The 22,404-nt window shown below is 49.3% G+C and overlaps 1 protein-coding gene across 5 annotated transcripts in view; it reads left to right on the forward strand.

The window, feature by feature from the left end:
- The window catches only part of RCBTB1 (RCC1 and BTB domain containing protein 1), a 765,714-nt gene that overhangs the window by 197,649 nt on the left and 545,661 nt on the right, over positions 1-22,404 (forward strand). For 4 of the 5 annotated variants that reach the window (XM_069640792.1, XM_069640789.1, XM_069640793.1 and 1 more), the window contains exon 4: positions 19,783-19,949. The exons of the other annotated variant lie outside the window; for it this stretch is intronic. In XM_069640792.1, the coding sequence (XP_069496893.1) occupies positions 19,783-19,949 (167 nt within the window). The remainder of the gene's footprint in view (positions 1-19,782; positions 19,950-22,404) is intronic. 5 annotated transcript variants of the gene reach the window in all.

The following is a 22,404-nucleotide window of genomic DNA, read 5'->3' on the forward strand; positions in this document are numbered from 1 at the left end:
CTGCTTCCACCAATAACTCAAATCTCAAGTCAAAAAGATGTTTTTAGAGGACCATAAAGCATTCTGAATGACTCCCGTCCCCCCACCCCCCACCAACCATATCCATCAAATCATCAAACTCAGTTTTTTAGGATATATGCTCGGGCACTCACTATTCAAATATCCCACCATAATAATGGTCCAATTCTCCTGTGCACCTGAAAATTCCATCAACACATTGTCTATATCACTTAACAGTATGAAATATACATTGATAACCAGAATTGAAGTCTTCATTTCCCCCAGATTATCAGTTATTACAATCGGCAAGAATGACTCAAATGTAGTAGGATATTTTGTTACTGAACGTCAGTGACTATTTTTTACGGCTGTCAAAATTCCACCTTGTGGGTGGCCGATCCGTCCTTTATTAGCTTTCTTTTGAAGTACACTAAATCCATTGAATATAGGAGTTACAGAAAGCCACGTTTCCTGCAGACAGTGTCATATTTAGTGAATTCATCACCCATAATTTCATCCAAAAAGCTATTAAACCCCAAAGTGTTCAAAGATAAAAATGTTCCAATCTTTATGGGGTGGCGTGGGTGGGCAGGGTATTGAGGAGTGAGGTAAGCCACGTCCAACCTGCCTGCTCACAGTTGATAACAACCTGCCTCCCTTCGCTATCGACCCATTTTATGTTCGAGTTATTATTCAATTTATCTCGTTTGTTTACTGTCAAATTCTCAATAACCTTTGCTCTCTCATAGCAATCAAACCCTTGTTTAATAAACTCCTCTTGACAACTCTGTGTAACATCTTTTACCAACAGAGAATGCAAGTGTACTTCACACTTTCCTACTTCCTTACTATCGAATATCTGCACAAATTTCAAGTCTTTGGACGAGATTGCTGACAGTTTTGGAATGAGTGTCAATAACAATAAAATTTTAGACATGTTCAATGGTATTCTTTTCATTGGGGAGAATGAATTCAAAGACATTAATGAACGAATGTGGTATCCGATCTAGAGTTACTTTTTTCACATCACTTTTGTCCAAGATTGTTTATTTATTTATTTGTTCATTTGTAAAGCGCACCTAAACCAAAAGGTATCTGGGCGCGTTAATTGAAATTACATTGCATTGATGTAGGACAAAGACATTTCTGATCCAAAACATTTCGAGAGAGTACATTTCGTTACATTACTTAAAGGACATTTCATTATATTGCATTAATTGTATACAGGGACATTTTTGCAGAAGATAAATCATGACAATGCAGGTAAATGCGGAGGACGACAGTTATTGCTCATGTGCAAAGAGCCAGGTTTTCAATAATTTTTTTCTGAAGATCCAGAAGGAGGGTTCAGCTCTGAGCGCAGGAGGCATAGAATTCCACAGTTTGGCAGCTTGTACCAGGAACATTTTTCCACCAGCTTTTTGTAGTTTAAATCATCTAGGGATCTTTAGCAAATGTGCATGGGTAGAACGGGTAGGTCTATTGGTTAGATTTTCTGTGAATTTGTTCACAAGTTATTTGGGGGCTGTATTTGATAGGCATTTGTGTGTCATTGATAGTGTTTTGAAGGCAATTCTGTCTTGAATTCAGAGCCAGTGGGTATTTCATCTAGCAGGCGTGATGTGGTTAGCTTTGGGTATGTTGAGTGCCGTTCTTAAGGCGTTATTTTGAAGAATTTGTAGTTTTTTTACATTGCAGTTACTTGTACCGAAGTATAAGGCGTTGCAATAGTCGAGCCTCGATAGTATCAGGGCTCTAGCCAGTGTAATGCAGCTGTCTGCAGAGAGGAAAGGCCTGATGTGTAGGCTGCTTCTGATACAGTAGCATTTAGTTGTCTTGCGAGGGTAAGGGCTGAGTCCAAATATATCCCTAACGTTTTCACTTCTTTAGCCACTTTAATAGTGCTGCTGTCAATGTTGAATAATTTGAATTGATTGTCTAGTTTGTTTAGTTTATTTTGCGAACCGATAAGGAATAGCTCTGTTTTGTTGTCGTCAAGACATGGACCATGTATAGCCATCCACGCTTGTATAGTATGGTATATTTTGTTTAGTTCCGAGTCAGAGTCGTAGGAGCCTGTGATGGGGATGAGGATTTGGATGTCGTCCACGTAATTAGTGTAGGTGACGCCCATACCATCAAAGTGGTCAAAGAGCAGCTTAGTCAATATGTTATACAATGTAGTGGAGACACAGGAACCCTGCAGCACTCCACAGGACACTTGGGCTGGTTCAGCGGATGCAGTGGCGGCGAATACCCTAATTGTCCTATTGGGTAGGAAGGACTCTATCCATAGCACTGCCTTGGAGAAGAAGTGGGCTGCAGTTTACAGAGGACTTTATGGTTGACCAAATCAAAGGGTGCAGATAGGTCGGGTAGAAGGAGGAGCCATAGTTTACCTTTACCTTTTAGCTCATCCATTTGAATTTCTAGGTCTATTAGCGCAGATTCAGTACCATGACCTGGTCTGAAGCCTGACTGGCGAAGGCCCAGGAGGTTGTTCAATTCAAAGTGGTTTTGAATTTGCAGGTACGCTGGTCTGTCCAATATCTTGAATAGAAAGGGTACTGTGTCGGATTTTAGGGTCTACGGCCGTTTTTTTCAGTAGAGAGAGGACCCATGCGTCTTTCAAGTTGGTTGGGACGGTACTTGTTCCGAATTATGGATGTAATGAAGGGAGAAAGCTCCTCCACTGCGTCTTTGATGACTGCGGCTGGGCAAATGTCACCTTGACATCTCAAAGGTTTAAGGCTGGAGATTATTTTCTTTACTTCAATTATTGAGACCGGGGTGAAATCAAATGGCATAAAGTCTTTCTCGCTAGACTTTATGAAATGGGTATTGTGTGTCAAGCTAGATTTTTTTTAGCCTCTATTTTGGATTGAAGTAGTGCAATTTTATCCAGTAGGGCTTTCTCAATGTTAGTGCACCAGGTAGAGTCTTTAGTGCAAGATTCTTGTGGTGGCACTGGGGATTCTAATTCTCGGAGGATGGTAAACGATTCTTTCGATAAAGAATTGTCAATTGTAATTCTTTCATTGTAGGTAGTACTTTTGGTTTGGATGATGGCAATTTTGTAGTTGTTCGAGGCGGTGGTGTAGATATCTTTGTGGCATTTGTTTTCTTTTTCAATTCCCTTCCGCCATTCTTTTTGTGCTGCCCAAGGTTTTAAGGTTGGTAGTGTGCCAGGTGTTTAGGTGTGCTTGTGGTTTGGCTTTGCGCATTTCCAGCGCAGCTATTTTATCAATGGCCTGAAGTATGGTCTCGGTGTAAGCTCTACCAGTGATGATGGGTCGTTCTGAGTGTAGTTAGAATGATTTGTACTATACCCTATCAATGGTGATGTTCTCGTAAGTGCTGGTGGGGCTAGGTTCAAACAGGTATCTGGGCAAGGTAAGTCCTGGATGTTAAAGGAGATAACATGGTGGTCCGACCAAGCGCAAGGCAAGTTGGACAGAATCTTGGTATCACAATTTATATCTACTAACCAATACAGTGTTCTACCTTTACTATGTGTGGGGGTAGTTCTTCTGTGTGCGAAACCTTAATCTTTTAGTTTATTAGCTAGTGCTAATGCATTGTCGTCTTTGGCGTCATTAAAGCCTAAGTTTAGGTCATCTAACATCATGATTTGGGAGCCTGGTTTAGAGTTCCACGTGAGGAGCTGTGTGATGTCTTCCTCAAAGGAATAAGTTGGGCCTGGTGGTCTCTAGATAAGGTGTATGATTAATGTACGGGCGGCTGTGACAGGTAGTTTGATAGCGAGAAGTTCTCCAGATGAGAATTGTTGGTTAATGAATTCTCTTAAGCCAAGTTGATTTTTTGCAATAAAGGCAATTCCTTCACCTCTAGAGGTTTCTCTATCCCTTCTGAAAATTGTATCATTTTCAGGAATAGCCAGAGAGAGAAGTTGACCTGCTGCTGCATGGAGCCAGCTTTCCGAGATTGCTAGGAAGTCCAAATTATAAGACAAAATAAGGTCTGCAATATCGGGTTTGTGGTCCAGGAGAGGTCTGGCATTAATAAGAGCACCATTAATTAGGGGGGGCGGCCGGATTGCGTACATTTGTTGACCGTTTGATACTTGTAGCCTTGTGTGTGTGTGTTTGAGTCAGATACGTCTTATTCTGGGTCATGTTTTGTGCAGATATCAGAGGTTGAGTAATAGCGATAGTGCATATTGTCTTTAGGAGGGTTGATTAGGGAACCGACCTTCAGTTTGGTAGATCTACAGTGATCCTTTGAGATTGGGAGATCATATTTGGGCTTTTGATTAAAGGAGTTATTGTTGGAAACTCTGGAAAAGTTGTAGGTATCCCTTATAGCACAGGTAGGTTTGTTCTGAGGCTTTGGACTTATAGGGCAGTGAGTCCATAGCCACGGAGCACTTATGAGTCCTGACCTTAGCCTACCATTCCTTAGAAGAACGGGGCAATGCTTATTAGGCATGAGCTTAGCAGAATATAACAGGATCCATTGGTCCACCCAGACCATGCTGTAAGAGCTCCAAGCCAAAAGAGGCTTGGAAGGGACTACTTTACTTAGGGACTATTTTTTTACTCGGGTGGGGCTGGGGAGGAATTCTTACCTGGGACTACTTTGGAAGCTATTTAAACCACGCCCGAAGAGCAGCACACGCTTCGCGTAATTCTGCATCCAGCAGCGTAATGCTCACCGTGCCTGCAAGTCGGCATCCAGTCTTCTGCCATGCCCGTCTCGAGTTTGGAGTTCCTAGAAAAAGGGAGAAAGAAGGAGAAAAGGTTAGAACAAGAGCAATACCTTTGATCCTTACCTGAATTCCCGATCCATCGCGCCTTCGAGCTGGAAGAAGTGTTATTTTATGCGCGTCGCCTCGCCTGCTGCAGCGCCGCGCTGAACTCACCGGCCTTCGCAGCATCTTCACATTCCACCGCATCCTCCTGCCGCAATCTGGCACCTAAGGAGAAGATAAGAACAGCAAGGTGAGCCAAGGGAATACACAGAGGAATATTAGTTACCCCCCCATAGACTTACCTGATTTTACCATCGGGGGTACTATTCCTCTTCATGGGTCGGCGCAGCTTCCACTGCATCTTCGCCGAACCCCGACCCCTAAGGGGAAACAAAAGGACAGCAAGGTGAAACAAAGGGACTAACAAGGGGAACCCTCCTCACCACAATAGACTTACCTGATTTTACCGCCAGAGGCATTATTCCCCGAGACTTCATACTTTCTCTCAGCGCCTGAATAAGGGAGAAAGCAACAGGTTACATATTGACATCATTTTATCGAACTGTGCTGGATATTACAAATCCTTACCAGAATATTACCGGTTGCCACAAGGAACTCTTCACTAGGGTCAAGCTGCAACCTGCAAGCAATCGGACAAGAGTGAAAGTCAGGCATTTGAACTCTTACGAACTACATTCTTACGGCGTCTTGCCGGGAATCTCGAAGTCAATATTGTTCCGGAACTCACCAATTCCTTCGAGCCAGTGAAGCAACTGGTTATCTACGCGCCCCTGTGCTCAATGCAGGATGGAGAGCTCATCTTTTCAAACCATCAGGTGAGACTATAAGAGGGGACATCAAAGGTGATCAGTGGGGAGAACAGCGGGGGTGGGGGGGATTTAGGCTCAACTCCACGGGTGGTTAATTCCCTTTCTCCATTTGCAGAATAATATTCCTACAGGCCAAGCAAACGAAGTTGGGTGGGCCAGTCCAGTCTGTCATCTCGGCCTTACGCGTCACATTGGTGGAGACCACAGCTGTCCAGTTCAGATCGACGCCTCTGTAGGAGCCAGCTGAGCGTAACACTGAAGTGTAAGGAGGAATGTAGCAGGCGCTATGGAACATTATTGTGGTAGCAGAGAGGACATGGTAAGCGTTATATGATAGGCAGTAGCAAGTATTTATTCTCCTAATAAGCGCATGGTTTAAAAGTCCTGTCGGGTTAGAGACTATTAAAAGGTACATACGCTATCAGGGCAAATGCTGACAAAGGTGTGTACATACAGGTCCTAGACTGAAATCTCAGACGTTGTACAAGGTAGGGATGCAAGATAACAGAGAAAACATTGTATGGTCATAGCAAAAGTACTGAGATGACCTCATAATGGGATAGCAAAGGTGTAGGATTGCCTCTCGAACAGCAGAAGATCCTAACTAAGTGGGTCGACTAGTATGTCAAATAGTTTTAAGGTTAATTAACCGCTAATGCTGTCAGGAGCACTGGTGGAGCATTCAAATCTTAGGTAGCGAAAGTAGTAGACACAGAGCATATGACACATGTACGTAAACATTGAATATCAACTTTAAAAAATGTTGTTAACAGCCTAGGGCACAGTATTTAGATGGGGGTAGATACTGGATAGGTGGCTAGTGAGTCACACAAGAGCGCACAAGTAACCAGCATGGGTAGAGAGAGAGCACAATGAGAGGTCGTGTTTAGCGATCACGCTAGGTAGCGCTCTAGGAGATTACCATAGAAATCAAAGAGAGTACCATGTTACACTCACAGTTTCGACTGGTGATTTCCGTGTATTAGTCGTGGTAACAGTGTTCCAGGCAACTGTTAGCAAGGTCCTGTAAAGGTACCGCAATGTTGGAAAGTGTTGGGATTCTTCTTAAAGTCAGGCTGCAGGCCAGCACGGACGGGCACAGACGGGGGCTTCTTCTCAGGGCCTTACTCACGGGGGCCGGCTTCAGCCTGCGGGCAGACTGCTATTGGCTCATATAGAGCCTGTTGCTAGGCAACTTGAATCAACAATATTGCTACATGGCGGCGAGCCGCTCATGCTCCAGGCATTTTGGAATGTTGGAGGACTTTGGGTTCTCTCAGGTCGTTGCGCGGAGCACAGTCAGCTACTCCACGTGTTTGGCAAAAGCAAGCAGTATGCTTCCAAAATGGGCTCCGGCTCTTATTCTACTTCATTGGGAGCATCCGTTTCAAATTTGCATCAGATGGTGGATTGATGCAGAAAGTCTCAGCCTCTTATCATGCTGGTACCGTGGTCAATGCTGATGATTGCTGCCTCTGCAGTACGAAGGGTGAAAGGGCTCCTGCCCTCACTGTGCGAGAGGAATGTTAGCAAACTAATTTAATGTTAAATCCCTTCTGTGTGCATTAGGTCCCAACGAAGTGCTGACTGATGTTCTCGTCTTCCCTTTATTGACCGCAACAAACATGCACTCAGACAAATTGTTTCGGCAGGTTCTCCTTTATCATTTTCATCCGCCTTGTCACCATTCATGTCTCCATCACCATTGTCTGATAATATGTCCACGAATACTTCAATCACCCTGTCCTCGGCTTCAGTTCTTTTTGTTGCACAAAACCATCTTTTTATCCCATGTTTTTCCTTGTTAGTTATTCTTGATGGTTTTTCCCTTCTGTTTCTCCTCATAATAATGTCAGTGTCAAAAATGTCAATTTTATCTGTGCAATGTGAGCTTTCCTCATTACTACTTGTATTATTAGTCTGAGTCGCAGTTCCATTTGTCACAATTACCTCTGTCATTAAGTGTGTAGTTTGGAAAATACCATTAGTATCGTTGAATTTAGAGGTCTTTAAAATGTTTCTCATACGTTTCTTTGATCCTCTATTACTCTATTTTTTTCAGGCCTTTCATATTCTTAGTTTTCTTGCTTTATTCTAATAGTTTTCTACTCCCTTTGATCCTTGTTACTTCCCTTTACTTGTGATGAGTTGGATTTGTGGATCACATCTGACGGCAGTGCAACTTTCGCCGCACATATTATGCCATCTTCTGTCAGCGTTCTATTTTCCCATGTCACACCCTTAGTTATACGTGTTTTATTTTTATTCAGTGTTCAAGTGTTATCTCTAACTTCAAAAACAACAGTGTCATACAGTCTTATAAAAGACTGTAAGACAAGGTTTAAAGCAATCAGCGGACTACTCCCACCTTCATTGTTGTTATTGTTGCTCACATCTTGGTCTCTGTTGGGAAGATTTGTTTTGCCACTATCAAACTGTGTGTGAGATGTTTGTATATCTGTTTCTTGTAAGACCTCTCTGATCATGGAATACGTAGTCTTGTCAGGAATTGCAACTATCTCTGAATTGTGACTCTCGGAAGAATTTAATAGTGCAGGAGACATGCTTAGTGTAGATGGAAAAATATTGTGCCGGCGAGATCTCATCTTCAAGACTTATACATACATCCATTAAAGATAAGTTTGCACGACTTTCAACTTGAGTCAGTACTGGGCCTGAGATATCACAAACAGCACCCCCTTCATTCACTAACTTCACCATCGCAGAGTCCTGGCAGCCATCTTCAGATTTTTACCGCACGCTCAAGTGTTGGGAGTCCTCGTGTTTAGCTCTTGAGTTTTTTGCTGCGTTCTCGTGCTTTTTCAAAGAGATATTCTAATTTTTCGGTCAAATAGAGCCTCAAGCTCCACTGTGTCTACATCGCTTCCTGGAGGAGTCCAGAAGTTTCTGTAGCCTACCCCGGTCATGGCCCAGGAGAAAGGAAGCTCGACGCCCAGAAAGCTGTTCAGGGTTTGTCCTGGATGCCAGCTGCAGAATGTGTTCAAAGAGGATGAACATTCGAAGTGCCTCTACTGCCTTCATGAGGACAAAACGCACATGGAGAAGGACAGTGCGTTTTGCGGGAACATGTCGGAACGGACCATCAAGGATCGACATCTTCATCTCTCCAACTGGCTGGAAGGAAAGAGCCCGTCAGGTGAGAATAAGAAGAAGAAGAAGAAGAAGAAGAAGTCTGAGCGGCCTTCTAAGTCCTGTGAGGGCGCCCCGGCGATGGGGGCCCAACAGAAGGCAAAGCACCACGAGTCCGCGGGCGCCAAACAGTCGGGCTCCTCGGCTGCCAGGCAGGGCGCATCCTCTCCAGCACCATCAGCCACAAGCCAATGCTCTGGCTCAGGGAAGAGGAAAGCCGAGATCCTGGCGAAGCTTCTGGAGAGGCCCCGGTCGGTCTCGAAGGATCCAGCCAAGGGGGACCAAGGCGGTGACCCTCCCCCCAAGGTGAAGGCCACAGGCCCGCAGAAGGTGGTGAAGGCCTTGATTCGCCTGAGGAGGCTACACCAGTGGAGGCGACCTCGGGGCCCAGAGTTTCCCTGCCACCGCAGAGGGAAGCCTCTTTCAGGCCCTCGAGAAGACCCCCGTGAAGACCCCGGCGGAAAAAGAGGGGGGGAGGCGAAGGCCATTGTGGACACGGACACAGCCTCTGAGGAGGAACTGGTTGAAGTCTTGGAGGGCCTCGACGAGAGTGTCGAAGAAGCCCAGTCCCACGGGAGGGATCTCGACGAAGAGGACGACGAGAGCGCCGGCGGCGCCGGCGAGGTTCCTAGTCAACCGTCAAGCCCGTCGCTTCCGGAGCCGCAGGAAAACTCGGTGGCCATACAATCCTTATGTCCGGAGATAAGGACGAGATTGCCCCTACCACCAACGGAGGTGCCGGAACCAAGTCCGTCGGGAAGTCCCCCAAACAAGAGAAGACAGACCCATCCAGCCCCACCTTTTCAGCCCTTGCGGCCTGCTCAGCCTTTGCCCACGTCATCCGTACCTGGGGATGACACAGGAACGGACACGGCCACGACGGGTACGGATGACGGCGGCGACAACAGGACGGAGCTCCCATTGCCTCCAGCCCGGGCCTCCCCGCCCGACGAGATTGGGTCTTTCCACGCTATGATCGCCAGGGCATCTGAGCTTTTTCAGCTCTGCGCCGAAGAGAAGAAGGAAGGTTTCCTTTACCAACGGCGCAAGGCCAAGAGGAAGACAGTCCTCACCGTGCCTCTGTTGGATGACATCTGAGACGAGGGTCTCACCCTTCTCAAGAACCCGTCTACGACGCCTGCCAAGAGGGATTGGTACGAGAAGAAGTACCGGGTCCCCGACGCGGCCCCTTTGTGCCTTAGGGCGCAACCGACCCCTGACTCGGTCGTCTCAGCGGCGGCCAAGAAGAAAGAGGGGGGTGGGGAGAGCATCGGCCTCACTGTCAACTTCCCTGCCGGGCGGAGAAGGAAAGAAGCTGGATGCAATGGGACGACGAATTATCTCGTTGGCAGCAACAACGATTAAGGCGGCCAACGCCTTCGCGATAGTGGCCCGCTACGACAGGGAGTTATGGTACAAGATAGCCCCCTTGTTGGACTTCCTACCGGACGACAAGAGGGCTGAGGCCCTGGAGATCTTGCAGGAAGGTGAGGTGGCATCGGACAACGCCATAACGGTGGCAACGGACATTGCCAACACCGGTTTCCGCCAGCTAGGCAACAGCGTTTGCCTCAGACGACGAGGATGGCTCAAGGCGACGGATTTCCGCCAGGACGTACAAGCCACGGTTTTGGACATGCCGTTCGGCGGGAACAACCTGTTTGGGAAAACAGTGGATGAGTTCCTCCAAGCCATCAAGGCGGACACGGAGACAGCTAAGGCTCTAGGAGTTCTCCAGCAACGAAGGCCATCCTTTCGGAGCTCCGGAGGCAAGCAGGGTGCCTCCAAGGGATTTGGCGGTGGCTCCTCTACGTACCGCCAAGCGGCCCGCTCCTCGTCGCAGGAAGCCTATAGAAGACGAGGCAAGCCGGGTGGATCCCGCCGTCGTCACCAGGGAGGCCAAGGCAGCAAGGCGTCCTCCAAGCAAGATTGAACCGACCGTGGCGTCGGGTCCCCACCGAAGCACCCAGGTGGCAGGCCGGCTGGCGAAGTTCGTCAGCGTGTGGGAGTCCATCTCCACCGACCGTTGGGTGCTGGACGCCCTGGCCCAGGGGCACGCCCTCGAATTTCTAAAAAAGTGCCCCCGCATTCCTCCCGTGGCCAGGAAAGAAAACCACGTCCCTCAACTACTGTTGGAGGTAAGGGCGATGCTCAAGAAAGGTGCCATTGAGCTCATCCCAAAGCGGCTCCGGGGCACCAGAGTATACTCAAGGTACTTCCTCGTGAAAAAGAAGACAGGAGGGTGGCGACCCATCCTAGACCAGCGACGACAGAACAAGTACATCAAGGCACAGAAGTTCCGGATGGTCACCCTCCAGCACGTGCTGGGACAGCTGGAGCAGAGCGGTTTCCTGTCGTCGTTGGATTTGGAGGATGCATACTTTCACATTGCCATCCTAAAAGGACACCGGAAGTTCCTCAGGTTCGTGGTCCAAGCGTGGCACTACCGGTTCAAGGCCCTCCCATTCGGATTGAAGTCGGCACACAGGGTTTTCACCAAGTGCCTCGGTCCAGTGGTGGCGCGGCTGCACCTGCAGGGGATCCACGTCTACCCTACCTGGACGATTGGCTCATTCGCGCAAGGATAAAGGAGCTTGCCGTAGAACACACAGCGAAGACCGTCCAGCTGCTCACGGACCTGGGGTTCTCCATCAACTTCCCCAAGTCCCACCTGGTCCCCTCTCAAGTTGCACTGTTTCTGGGAGCCAAGCTCGACACAGTGGCGCGTCTGGCCTTGCCGTCGGAGGAAAGGACAAAGGCCATCCTAGGCAAGGTGCAGCGTCTGCTGGCCATGGACGTGGCCAGGGTGAGGTCCATCAAGTCCCTCCTCGGGATGATGTCCTCTTGTATTTATCTTGTGCGCCTATGCAGGCTTCGGATGCGCCCTCTACAGGAGGTCCTCGACGCCCGCTCGATTCAAGCGACGGGCAGCTTCGAGGACAGGATCCCTCTCAACGAGACCTTCCGACGAACGATCCGGTGGTGGGGCACCCGCGCTCATCTAGCGGCGGGGACAGACTTTCAGACCCCGGCCCACCAGGCGATGGTGACGACGGATGCCTCCGTGGAGGGGTGGGGAGCACACACCCGGAAATCTTCACGCGAGAGGCCTTTGGCTCCCGGAGGAGAAGCCGCTCCACATCAACATCCTGGAGCTCTGGGCAGTGTTCTGGGCCCTCAGGTCCTTTCTCCCGTCCCTCAAGGGCAAGGTGGTGATGATCTTCACCAACACCACCACCATGATGTTCTACATCCGGAAGCAGGGCGGAACCAGATCCCCGGCCCTATCCAAGGAAGCCCAGGATCTGTGGCATTGGGCTGTTGCTCAAGGGATGTTTCTGGTGCCGTTTCATCTGGCAGGGATAAAAACACCATTGCCGACAAAATCAGCAGAGAGCTGCGCTCGTGCCACGAGTGGGAACTAGGATCAAGTGGACCGACTCTTGCAGCGATGGGGAAAATCCCAGATCGACCTGTTCGCGACAGCGGCAAACTCCAAGTGCCAGAGGTTCGCCAGCAGGTTTCCCCAACCGAGGAGCATGGGCGATGCTTTCTCGTTCCCCTGGGACAGCCTGTTCCTATATGCGTTCCCTCCGTTGCCGCTGCCGCTCTGACTCATCAACCAGCTCAAGAGGTCCCGGTGCAGGATGATCCTCAACACACCGGTGTGGCCGAGGCAAATCTGGTTCCCGGACCTTCTGGACTTGTCGGCGTCCCTACCGGTCAAGCTGCCGACGGACGCAGATCTTCTTTCCAGAGAAGGAGGCGCCATCCTTCATCACGACCCGGAGTCGCTGAACTTGCAGGCCTGGCTCCTGCAGCACTAGAGTTCGGAGGGTACGATATCCCGGCTGACTGCAGAGAGGTTCTTGCAAAGGCCAGGGCGTCCTCAACTCTCAAGTGCTATGGACATGAGTGGAAGAGGTTCTCTGTCTGGTGCTGTGCACAGAATATTAACCCTCTGTGGATTACGGCCCCTCAAGTACTGCCGTACCTACTGTCGCTGGCCAAGGCTGGACTAGCTCACGCTTCCATCAAGATACATCTGGCTGCGATCTCCTGATACACCAGAACTACGGGACGGGCGTCCTTGTGGTCTCATCGCCTGGTGAAGGAATTTATGAAGGGACTGTTCCGATCGTTCCCGCCGGTGAATGCTCCTGCCCCGGCGTGGGAACTCAACGTGGTGCTGTCCAGGCTCATGGGGGAGCCATTCGAACCTCTGCATGCGGTGCCTTTGAAGTTCCTGTCATGGAAGACAGCATTTCTTGTGGCCATCACCTCCGCACGACGAGTGGTAGAGATCCAGGCCCTATCCTGCAAGCCTCCATACTTTACTTTTCACGACACGAGGGTGTTGCTGAGGACGCACCCCTCGTTTATGCCCAAGGTGTCGTCTGACTTCCACCTCAACGAGCCCTTGGTGTTACCAGTTTTCTTCCCGTCGGCTTCGTCGCCGGCCGAGAGGTCTTTGCACTCGCTGGATGTGGCTAGAGCGCTGAAGTTCTACGTTGACCGCACGAAGAGTTTTCGGAAGAGTTTTCGGAAGACGTCACAGCTATTTGTGAACTTTGGACCTGTGAACCAAGGGAAGGCTCTCTCGAAGGCTTACATTTCCAGATGGCTCTCTGGCTGCATCATGCACTGTCACCGGTTGGCAAACCGACCGTTGCCCAGCCGTCCGAGAGCCCATTCGACCAGAGCGATCGCTGCTACCACAGCGTTCTTGTTTGGTGTGCCCCTGCTGGACATCTGCAGGGCTGCTACGTGGAGGTTGACGCACACCTTCACGAGATTCTACTGCGTCGACCGGGATTCCAGGGAGGAGTCCAGAGTCGGCCAAGCAGTGCTGCGCAACCTGTTCGCCTGAAGGTGGGCTTGGTGAGGAGGTAAGAGTGCTTAATGTTGAGTTTATGTAATGCTTAATGTTGAGCCTTTGCCACCCATAAGAAATAGGCCGTCCCAGAGGAACGAGAAAGCATCGCCCATGCTCCTCGGCTGGGGGAACCTGCTGGCGAACCTGGAATTTGTCGCCGTCGCGAAGAGATCGATTTGGGGTTCGCCCCATCGTCGGAAGAGTCGATCCACTTGATCCTGGCGTAGTTCCCACTCATGGCACGAGCGCAGCTCCCTGCTGAGTGAGTCGGCGATCGTGTTTTTTATTTCTGCCAGATGAAGAAGCACCAGAAACATCCCTTGGGCGACGGCCCAATGCCACAGATCTTGGTCTTCCTTGGATAGGGCCGGGGACCTGGTTCCGCCCTGCTTCCAGATGTAGAACATCGTGGTGGTGTTGGCGGTGAAGATCCTCACCACCTTGCCCTTGAGAGATGGAAGAAAAGACCGGAGGGCCCAGAACACCGCGCAGCGCTCCAAGATGTTGATGTGGAGAGACTTCTCCTCCGGGAGCCAAAGGCCTCTCGCGTGAAGATCTCCAGAGGGTGCTCCCCAACCTTCCAGGGAGGCGTCCGTCGTCACCGTCACCTGGTGAGCTGGGGTCTGAAAGTCCGTGCCCACCGACAGATGGGAGGAGGCACCCCACCACCGGATCGCCTGACGGAACGTCTCGTTGAGAGGGATCCTGTCCTCGAAGCTGCCCGTCGACTGGATCCAGCGGGCGTCGAGGAACTCCTGTACGGGTCTCATCCGAAGCCTGCAAAGGCGCACCAGATAAATGCAGGAGGACATCATCCCGAGGAGGGACTTGATGGATCTTACCCTGGCCATGTCCGTGGCCAGCAGATGCTTCACCTTGCCCAGAATGGTCCTGGTCCTTTCCTCCGACGGCGAGGCCAGCCGCGCCACTGTGTCGAGCTTGGCTCCCAGAAACAGGGCGACTTGCGACGGAAACAGGTGGGATTTTGGAAAGTTGATGGAGAATCCCAGGTCCGTGAGCAGCTGGACGGTCTTCGCAGTGTGCTCCACGGCGAGCTCCCTTGTCCTTGCCCGGATGAGCCAGTCGTCCAGGTAGGGGTAGACGTGGATCCCCTGTAGGCGCAGCCGCGCCGCCACCGGTGCGAGGCACTTGGTGAACACCCTGGGTGCCGACCTCAATCCGAACGGGAGGGCCTTGAACTGGTAGTGCCGCCCTTGGACCACGAACCTGAGGAACTTTCGGTGTCTTTTTAGAATGGGGATGTGGAAGTAGGCATCCTCCAAGTCCAACGACGACAGGAAATCGCCCTCCTCCAGCTGTCCCAGCACATGCTGGAGGGTGACCATGCGGAACTTCTGTGCCTTGATGTACTTGTTCAGTCGTCGTAGGTGCAGGATAGGGCGCCATCCTCCTGTCTTCTTTTTTACGAGGAAGTACCTTGAGTAAACTCCGAAGCCTCTTTGGGACGAGCTCGATGGCACCCTTCTTGAGCATCGCCCTTACTTCCAACAGTAGTTGAGGGATGTGATTTTCCTTCCTGGCCACGGGTGGAACGCGAGGGCACTTCTTCTGAAACTCGAGGGCGTGCCCTTGGGCCAGGGCGTCCAGCACCCAACGGTCGGTGGAGATGGACTCCCACACGCTGACAAATCTCGCCAGCCGGCCTCCCACCGGGGTGCTTCGGCGGGGGCCCGACCCCACGGTCGGTTCAATCTTGTTTGGAGGCCGCCTTGCCTCCTTGCCGATGACAACGGGCATCACCTGACTTGCCGCGTCCCCTGTAGGCTTCCTGGGACGAAGATCTTGCCGCTTGGCGGTAAGTGGAGGAGCCACTGCCGGATCCCTTGGAGGCACCTTGTCTGCCTCCACAGCTCCGAAAGGACGGCCGTCGTTGTTGGAGCACTCCCAGTGCCCGGGCAGTCTCTGTGTCTGTCTTGATGGCCTGAAGGGACTCCTCAACCGCCTTCCCAAACAGGTTGTTCCCGTCGAAGGGCATGTCCAAAACCTTGGTTTGTACGTCCTGGCGGAAATGCGTGGCCTTGAGCCATCCTCGTCGTCTCAAGCAAACGCCGTTGCCCAACTGACGGAAACCGGTGTCGGCGATGCCCGTTGCCACCGTGATGGCGTGGTCCGAAGCAATCTCCCCCTCCTGTAGGATTTCAAGGGCCTCAGCCCTTTTGGCGTCCGGAAGGAAGTCTAACAGAGGGGCGATTTTGAACCACAACTCCCTGTCGTAGCGGGCTACGATAGCCAGGGCGTTGGCCGCCTTAATAGTCGTTCCTGCGGATAAGATGATCCGTCGTCCCATCGTGTCCAACTTCCTGCCCTCGCCGTCCGGCGGGGAAGTTAATGTTGCGGCCGATGCCCCCCCAGCTTTCTTCTTTGCCGCCACCGAGACGACCGAATCCGGGGTAGGTTGTGCCCGAAGGCACAAGGGGGCAGCGTCGGAGACCCGGCACTTCTTCTCGTACCGGTCCCTCTTTGCCGGCGCCGTGGCAGGGTTCTTGAGGAGGGCGAGCCCCTCATCCCAGATGTCATCAAGAAGCGGTACGGCGAGGACCGTCTTCCTCTTAGCCTCGCGCCGTTGGTAAAGGAACCCTTCTTTCTTCTTTTCTTCTGGGCAGAGCTGAAACAGGTCGGATGCCCTGGAAATCATGGCATGAAAGGATCCAATCTCGTCGGGCGAGGACGCCCAAGCAGGGGGCGACAGGGGACACGTCCCGTCGTCGCCCCCGTCGTCATCTGTACCTGTCGTAGCCGTGTCCGTGCCTGTATCCTCCCCGTGGGTCGTAGACCGGGGGGGAAGGCAGAGCGGGCCGCAGAGGTGGGAGAGGTGGCGTAGGATGCGTCGTCCTCCTCTTATGCGGTGGACTCTCCGAAGGTCCTGGCTCCGGTTCCCCCGTCGGGTCTGACTCAGGTACCTCCGTCGGGGGAAGGGGCAACCTTGTCCTTATCTCCGAACATAAGGACTGAATCTCTGACAAAATGGCCACCGAGGTGTCCTGCGGCGCCGGAAACGACAGGCGCGAGGGCTCTTGAGGAGCCTTGTCGGCGACACCGTCGCTCTCGTCATCGCCCTCGTCGGGATCCCTCCCGATGGGCTGGGCCTCTTCCATGACTTCGATGAGCTCTTCTTCAGAGGTCGTGTCCGTATCCATGATGGCCACCAGCCCCTCCCCCACCTTTTCCATTGAGGACTTCGTGGGGGTCTTCTCAATGGGCCTGAAAGACGACTCCCTCCGCGGTGGCAGGGAGACTCTGGGTCCTGAGGGCGCCTCCACGGGTGTAGCCTCCACAGGCTGAGCCAGGGCCGCTGCAACATCCTCAATCGAGGTCTTAGCAGGGTGAATTAAGGCCATCGTCACATTCTGGACAACTGGGGCCTTCACCTTGGGGGGAGGGTCAGAGCCTCGCTCCCCCTATGCCGGAATCTTCGAGATCGACCGGGGCCTCTCCAGAAGCTTTGCTGGGTTCTCGGACTTCCGCTTACCCGAGCCAGAGCGTTGGCTTGTGGTTGATGGCGCCGGGGAGGATGCGCACTGCCTGGCAGCCAAGGATCCCGACCGTTCGGTGCTCCCGGTGCCCGCGGACTCGCTGTGCTTAGCCTGTTGTTGGGGCCCCGTCGCCGGGGCGCCCTCACAGCACTTAGAAGACCGCTCGGACTTCTTTTTCTTCTTCTCGCCTGAAGGGCTCTTCCCTTCCAGCCAGTTGGCAAGACGGAGGTGGCGATCCCTCATGGTCCGCTCCGACATGTTCCCACAAAACACACAGTCCTTCTCCTTGTGCGTCTTGTCCTCATGGAGACAGTAGAGGCATAATGAATGCTCGTCCTCCTTGAAAACATTCTAAAGCTGGCATCCAGGGCATGTCCTGAACAGCTTCCCGGGCGTCGAGCTTCCTTTCTCCTGGGCCATGTCCGGGGTAGGCCTCGGAAATTCTGTCATCCTCCAAAAGCGTAACTCGACGAAATCTTCACCCTTGAGGGGCGTAGAAAACTCTGAAACGGATCCCCGTTGATCGGGTGTAGAAACGGTGGAGCTTGAGGCTCTATTTAACCGAAAAATGAGAAAAATCTCCTGAAAAAGCCCGAAAACGCAGCAAAAGCTCGAGAGCTACAGCACAAGGACTCCCAACACTTGAACGTGCGGTAAAAATCTGAGAATGGCTGCCAGAGGCGAGGCTTAGGGAGAAGGCAGTCATTGGGTGGGGGCAGTATGACCCAGAGACCAGTGATTGGTTACTACTTAGAAGGATAGATCAGAAACAAAACTGATACTGATTTTTTTCTATACCGAGGATTCCCGGCCTGACGACGGGGAATATTCATGAGCATGTGAATCCATGCCAGACCCCATGCTGGAGAATGGGAACAGTAGTAGAGCGGGAAGAACGACAGTTAATGGGGAGAGTAGGAGGGGTTATTGGCATTAAGAGAGGTAGAAATGTTAACGCAGGGAATAGTAAGAGGTGGGGAAGTATAGTGAGAGGAAGGAGGGAAAAGGAACCAAGGTAGAGGTATAGTTGGAAGTAAAAGCAGCAGTAAAGAATAGGAGTGGGAAAGGAAGTTAAGATACAAGCGTGGAGGTGGAAAGGCAGAGTGCGAGATTGGAGGGACAGTAGCGTGGTGGGAGGAGAACAGGAAACGGTCAGGAGCGAGAGGGTTTCAGAGAAATAAGAGTGACACTGGGAGAGAGAAGGCACCATTCCCTATTCCCTGAGTTCTAACCAATGACAGGCGAGGGAAAGCTAGAAGTTCCATAGGGAGTCAGGTAGACAACATTTTAGGATAAACACCTGATATGTAGAGATGTGAAAGACAGATGGGCGTTACTGATCGGTAGTGACTAACCGCCCAGTAGGGATGCCTGTGGTTGGGAGGTGGGTTCCAGGCCTGGAGAAGTTGAGAGAAGAATGGAACGGCCCTAGTGCCAATCGCCCCCAGTCCCTTAGACACCAAAGAATCAAGAACAGAAGCAGCCATTCTGACCATTACGTTTTCAAATAAACACCCTTGGACTTTTTATAAAAGTCAGCGTGGTTATTTGTGACGGGTCACCCGTCACATTAATCGCTAATGTAGGTAGCACAACCATGATAGATGACATCTGTTTATGTTTAATGGGTATGTAAGTTACTGGTATGATAAGTGATGTTATAACTAATAAATAGATTGAAACAAATTTGTTAATTTGACTCCTACTTTGAAATAACAAGGAAGAGTTGAGAACTCCAGTCCAGTAACTATTAAATCATTCAATCTGAGGATCCTAGTGCTTGTGATTTGATTTTCAACAACTGAATCTATTTTATTATTTCCCTTCCTCGTGCTGAAAATGTACACATTTCAGAATGAATCTTTTCAGAGCATGTTCGCTTAATAAATTGAAATAAAGAAATAGTTTAGAAATGTGTACTTAAATACCTCATTGGTGCGATTTACCATAAAATGAATTCCTTTATGTAATGGTCTTTCAAGAAACAAATGTGGAAGTGCTCCATTTTGGGGTGGAGGTGCAGGCTTGAATTATCTCCCCTGCAGGAGGTTCAAATTAATTTTAGAAGGGCAAAATGTGGGCCACGTCTATAGAAATTATATCAGTTCTTTCTATTTCTATACATAAAAACAAAATTGAAAGTGATTGTTAATCAGAATTACTTTGGTATCCTAGAAGCATAGGGAAAAGTGAAGGAATCTTTTCAGGACCAGACCGTTTGAGGTTGCAATTGCCATATCATGCAGCACCTAAAGGGCTATTGCATAGATATGCCGACTTACGAAGCATATGAAGGCCTTTTTGGAGCATCTGAGGCTGCACTAGAAGTATGACAGCCAAAATCCTTTGGTTTTGCCAATGCTTGTTTTTGACAACCATTCAGAATAATGTACATTAGGGTTTAAGCAAATGTAACCCTCTCCCAGAAAAGTATGCACTTGTTTCTGACTTTTAATTGTATAACTTGATCATACATGTAAATGTAGTTGATCCCAATTGACTTGTCATACGTTATTGATCCCTGGAGGCTATACCATTTTCTATTAAACTTGCTATTGTTTAAGTGACTTGAAAAGTTAAAGACGTGTTGTAGCTAAGAACATTTCTATATAAAGGTCCCCACCAGACATGGGCTGCTTGAGTCGGAAACCAGTCGTTTATGGCAGCCATTGTTTCATACACTTTGTGCTTAATTATGATGAGTAAATCCATTCTGTGCAGATGGTGAGGTTTATGCGTGGGGACATAATGGATACAGCCAGCTGGGAAATGGGACAACAAATCAGGGTATCGCTCCAGTTCAGATCTGCACCAATCTGCTCATCAAGAAAGCACTGGATGTTGCATGCGGTTCCCATCATTCTATGGTGCTCACGTCCGATGGAGAGGTAAGCTGTTGGTATAAGTATGTGTACGAATGATAGTCCTAACCTGTACAGAAAATGAAGGTCTAGATCAACTTGTAGAAAGTATTAAATGGTTCATCCTGCTCACCCACCTCTCGGCCTGACTATGGGCGAAAGACTTAGGGGCTTATTCATGGAATTCGTGCACCAAAAAACAGGGATTTGTGCACCATTCTGCCCGCAAATCCCTGTTTAACTAATGGGGATTTGCGGGCAGAATGGCACACAAATCCCTGTTTTGCGGCGCACAAATTCCATGAATCAGCCCCTTAATCTTTTGTAATCCAGTTGGAAGAGGTTGTTCTCAAAACATCTTCAGTTTCACCAATAAATCTTGAATTGTTTACTTCACCCCAATGACTGATGTGGTATGGAATCTACTCAATAATTTAAGATGCAATCAGTCCACTTGGAAACTCAATATCATGTGTGATTATCTGTGCACAGATATGTTTTTGTTTTACTCCCTATATGCTAGAAAACTCCATTAATAGTCCTTGCATATGTAATCTGCATGATTTTTGTGTTGCCTTGATTCTAAAACTAAATTGTATATTATCTGCTCTTTAAAAGTAAAAAATGTATCTTGATGAACTGGATTATTTTTTAATCTTTGTGGACATCACCGTACAGCAATTAAACGTGGGTTTGGCTTCTGCTCGGAACAGATGTGATTTAGGCGGCATCCTCCTGACTGTTTTGTGACTTATTAGAAAACTGCTCCAATCTCACTACATTGCATGTGGGAACTGTGTTCTACTAAACCCACAAACCGTTTGTATTCCTATAGTGATTTGGTGCAGATTTTTATGTAACTCTGCATAAAAATCTTATCTTGGATCATAAATGACCACAAATTCCGTACTGGGGAAGGGGGAGGTCGCTCATGCCTTCTGGGATTTTAGTTAGTTAGCAACTCCTTTTCAAAAGTACAGGGATGGCATTCCACAAAATAAGAAAATGGAATGGGGAAGCTCACTTCTTTTTGCCATTTCGATGGGCTGAGATGACTGTAAATATATGGCCCTCTTCTGATTTATATGCCGTAATTGGAGCATAACTACACAGTCTATCCAGTAAATATCTGTGTAATTAATCACCACAATTCCAAAGTAGAATTGGATGAAATGTGAAAGAGAGGACACTTAAGTAATACTGTGATCCGTTAAATTCTTTTAGATCCCGTGCAGCCTACTAATGGAGACCCTGGAGGCTGCATAGCATTCATACACAGACTAGAAATGTTAATTTTAAAAAATTCAACTGCTTACAGGAATTTGCAGGAAGGACAACTATCTGGACTCGAAACAAGATATGGGTCCATGAGCTTTGGCACAAGGCGGCTTCACTCTTTTGGCTTCAGATCTGCGAGGGAAGCCTGAATGACCCTCTCCAACCCCTTATTGAGCAAGCAACAGAAACATTTCTTCGGAGGCAGTGGAGCTTGAAGCCCATGATATTACTATGGGGTGCTTGTAGGCAGTTCAAATCCACATAGATTAGCTTCTTACCAAGCTAATTTTGAGTCTGCGCAAGATGGCAAACATGAAGGCTCTGCCATGCTTCATGGTGATGAGTCACTGAGCCTTACAACCTGTAATGTAGGTGGAGCGGGGAGTGATCTGCTGGATCCAAGTAATTGCCATTTAGATTTAGACAGAGTTCTTATTCATGGGGTGACTACAGTGTGGGCCAGGTAGGGGCTTGCAACCATTCCCCACCATACAAAGACTGTACCCTGGGGTCATTTTGAAGACCTTAGAGCAGAGTTCATCCTCCTGTCCCTGTATTTCTTAAAAATATTTAAAACTTAGGCACTACTTCACATCCAAGATATAAATGTACAAAGTGATACAAATGACTTGATGTGCATTAACAACATGATCCAAGATGGCTCTGTGACAAGGAATCTAGTCTCCCACTGCTATCAATAAATGCAGGCCTCACAGGAACGAAGGAAGGCGATAGTAGTTTCTCATCGCGAGATGGTAAGTAGCATTCTAAGTTTGCAGACTCTTGGTGGGGTAGTTATTTTTTATTGAACTACAGAACTATACTTTCCTGCATGGATCGTTTTATGGTGAAAAGTGGTGTCTCCTTTTTAAATTCCAGTACAGACAGGCCAATGGAAGATGTTTGAGGCCCAGTGCTGGTTGCGCTTTCAGATAGTTAGCACTCAAGGGTGTTACATGAGGCAGTCCATGGTTGATATCTGAGATGCTCGGTCTTTCTAACCCTTTTACAATCCCCTTTTGGTTGGTGCTAGGCATGCTACGACAATGCATTATTGTTAAAAAGTGGTCTGTGTTTGGTTACTGTCATGCCCTATATTTTGATCAGAATTTGGGTCAAGGGACTTTTGAATGTGGGTGGTAGCTTTCAACTTTAATATTTTCACTGTGCTGTTTGGTTTATAGTTGGCAGACAGCTCTTCAGG

This window comes from Ambystoma mexicanum, chromosome 7q (assembly GCF_040938575.1).
Source record: "Ambystoma mexicanum isolate Mex_15411 chromosome 7q, UKY_AmexF1_1, whole genome shotgun sequence".
NCBI lineage: Eukaryota > Metazoa > Chordata > Amphibia > Caudata > Ambystomatidae > Ambystoma > Ambystoma mexicanum.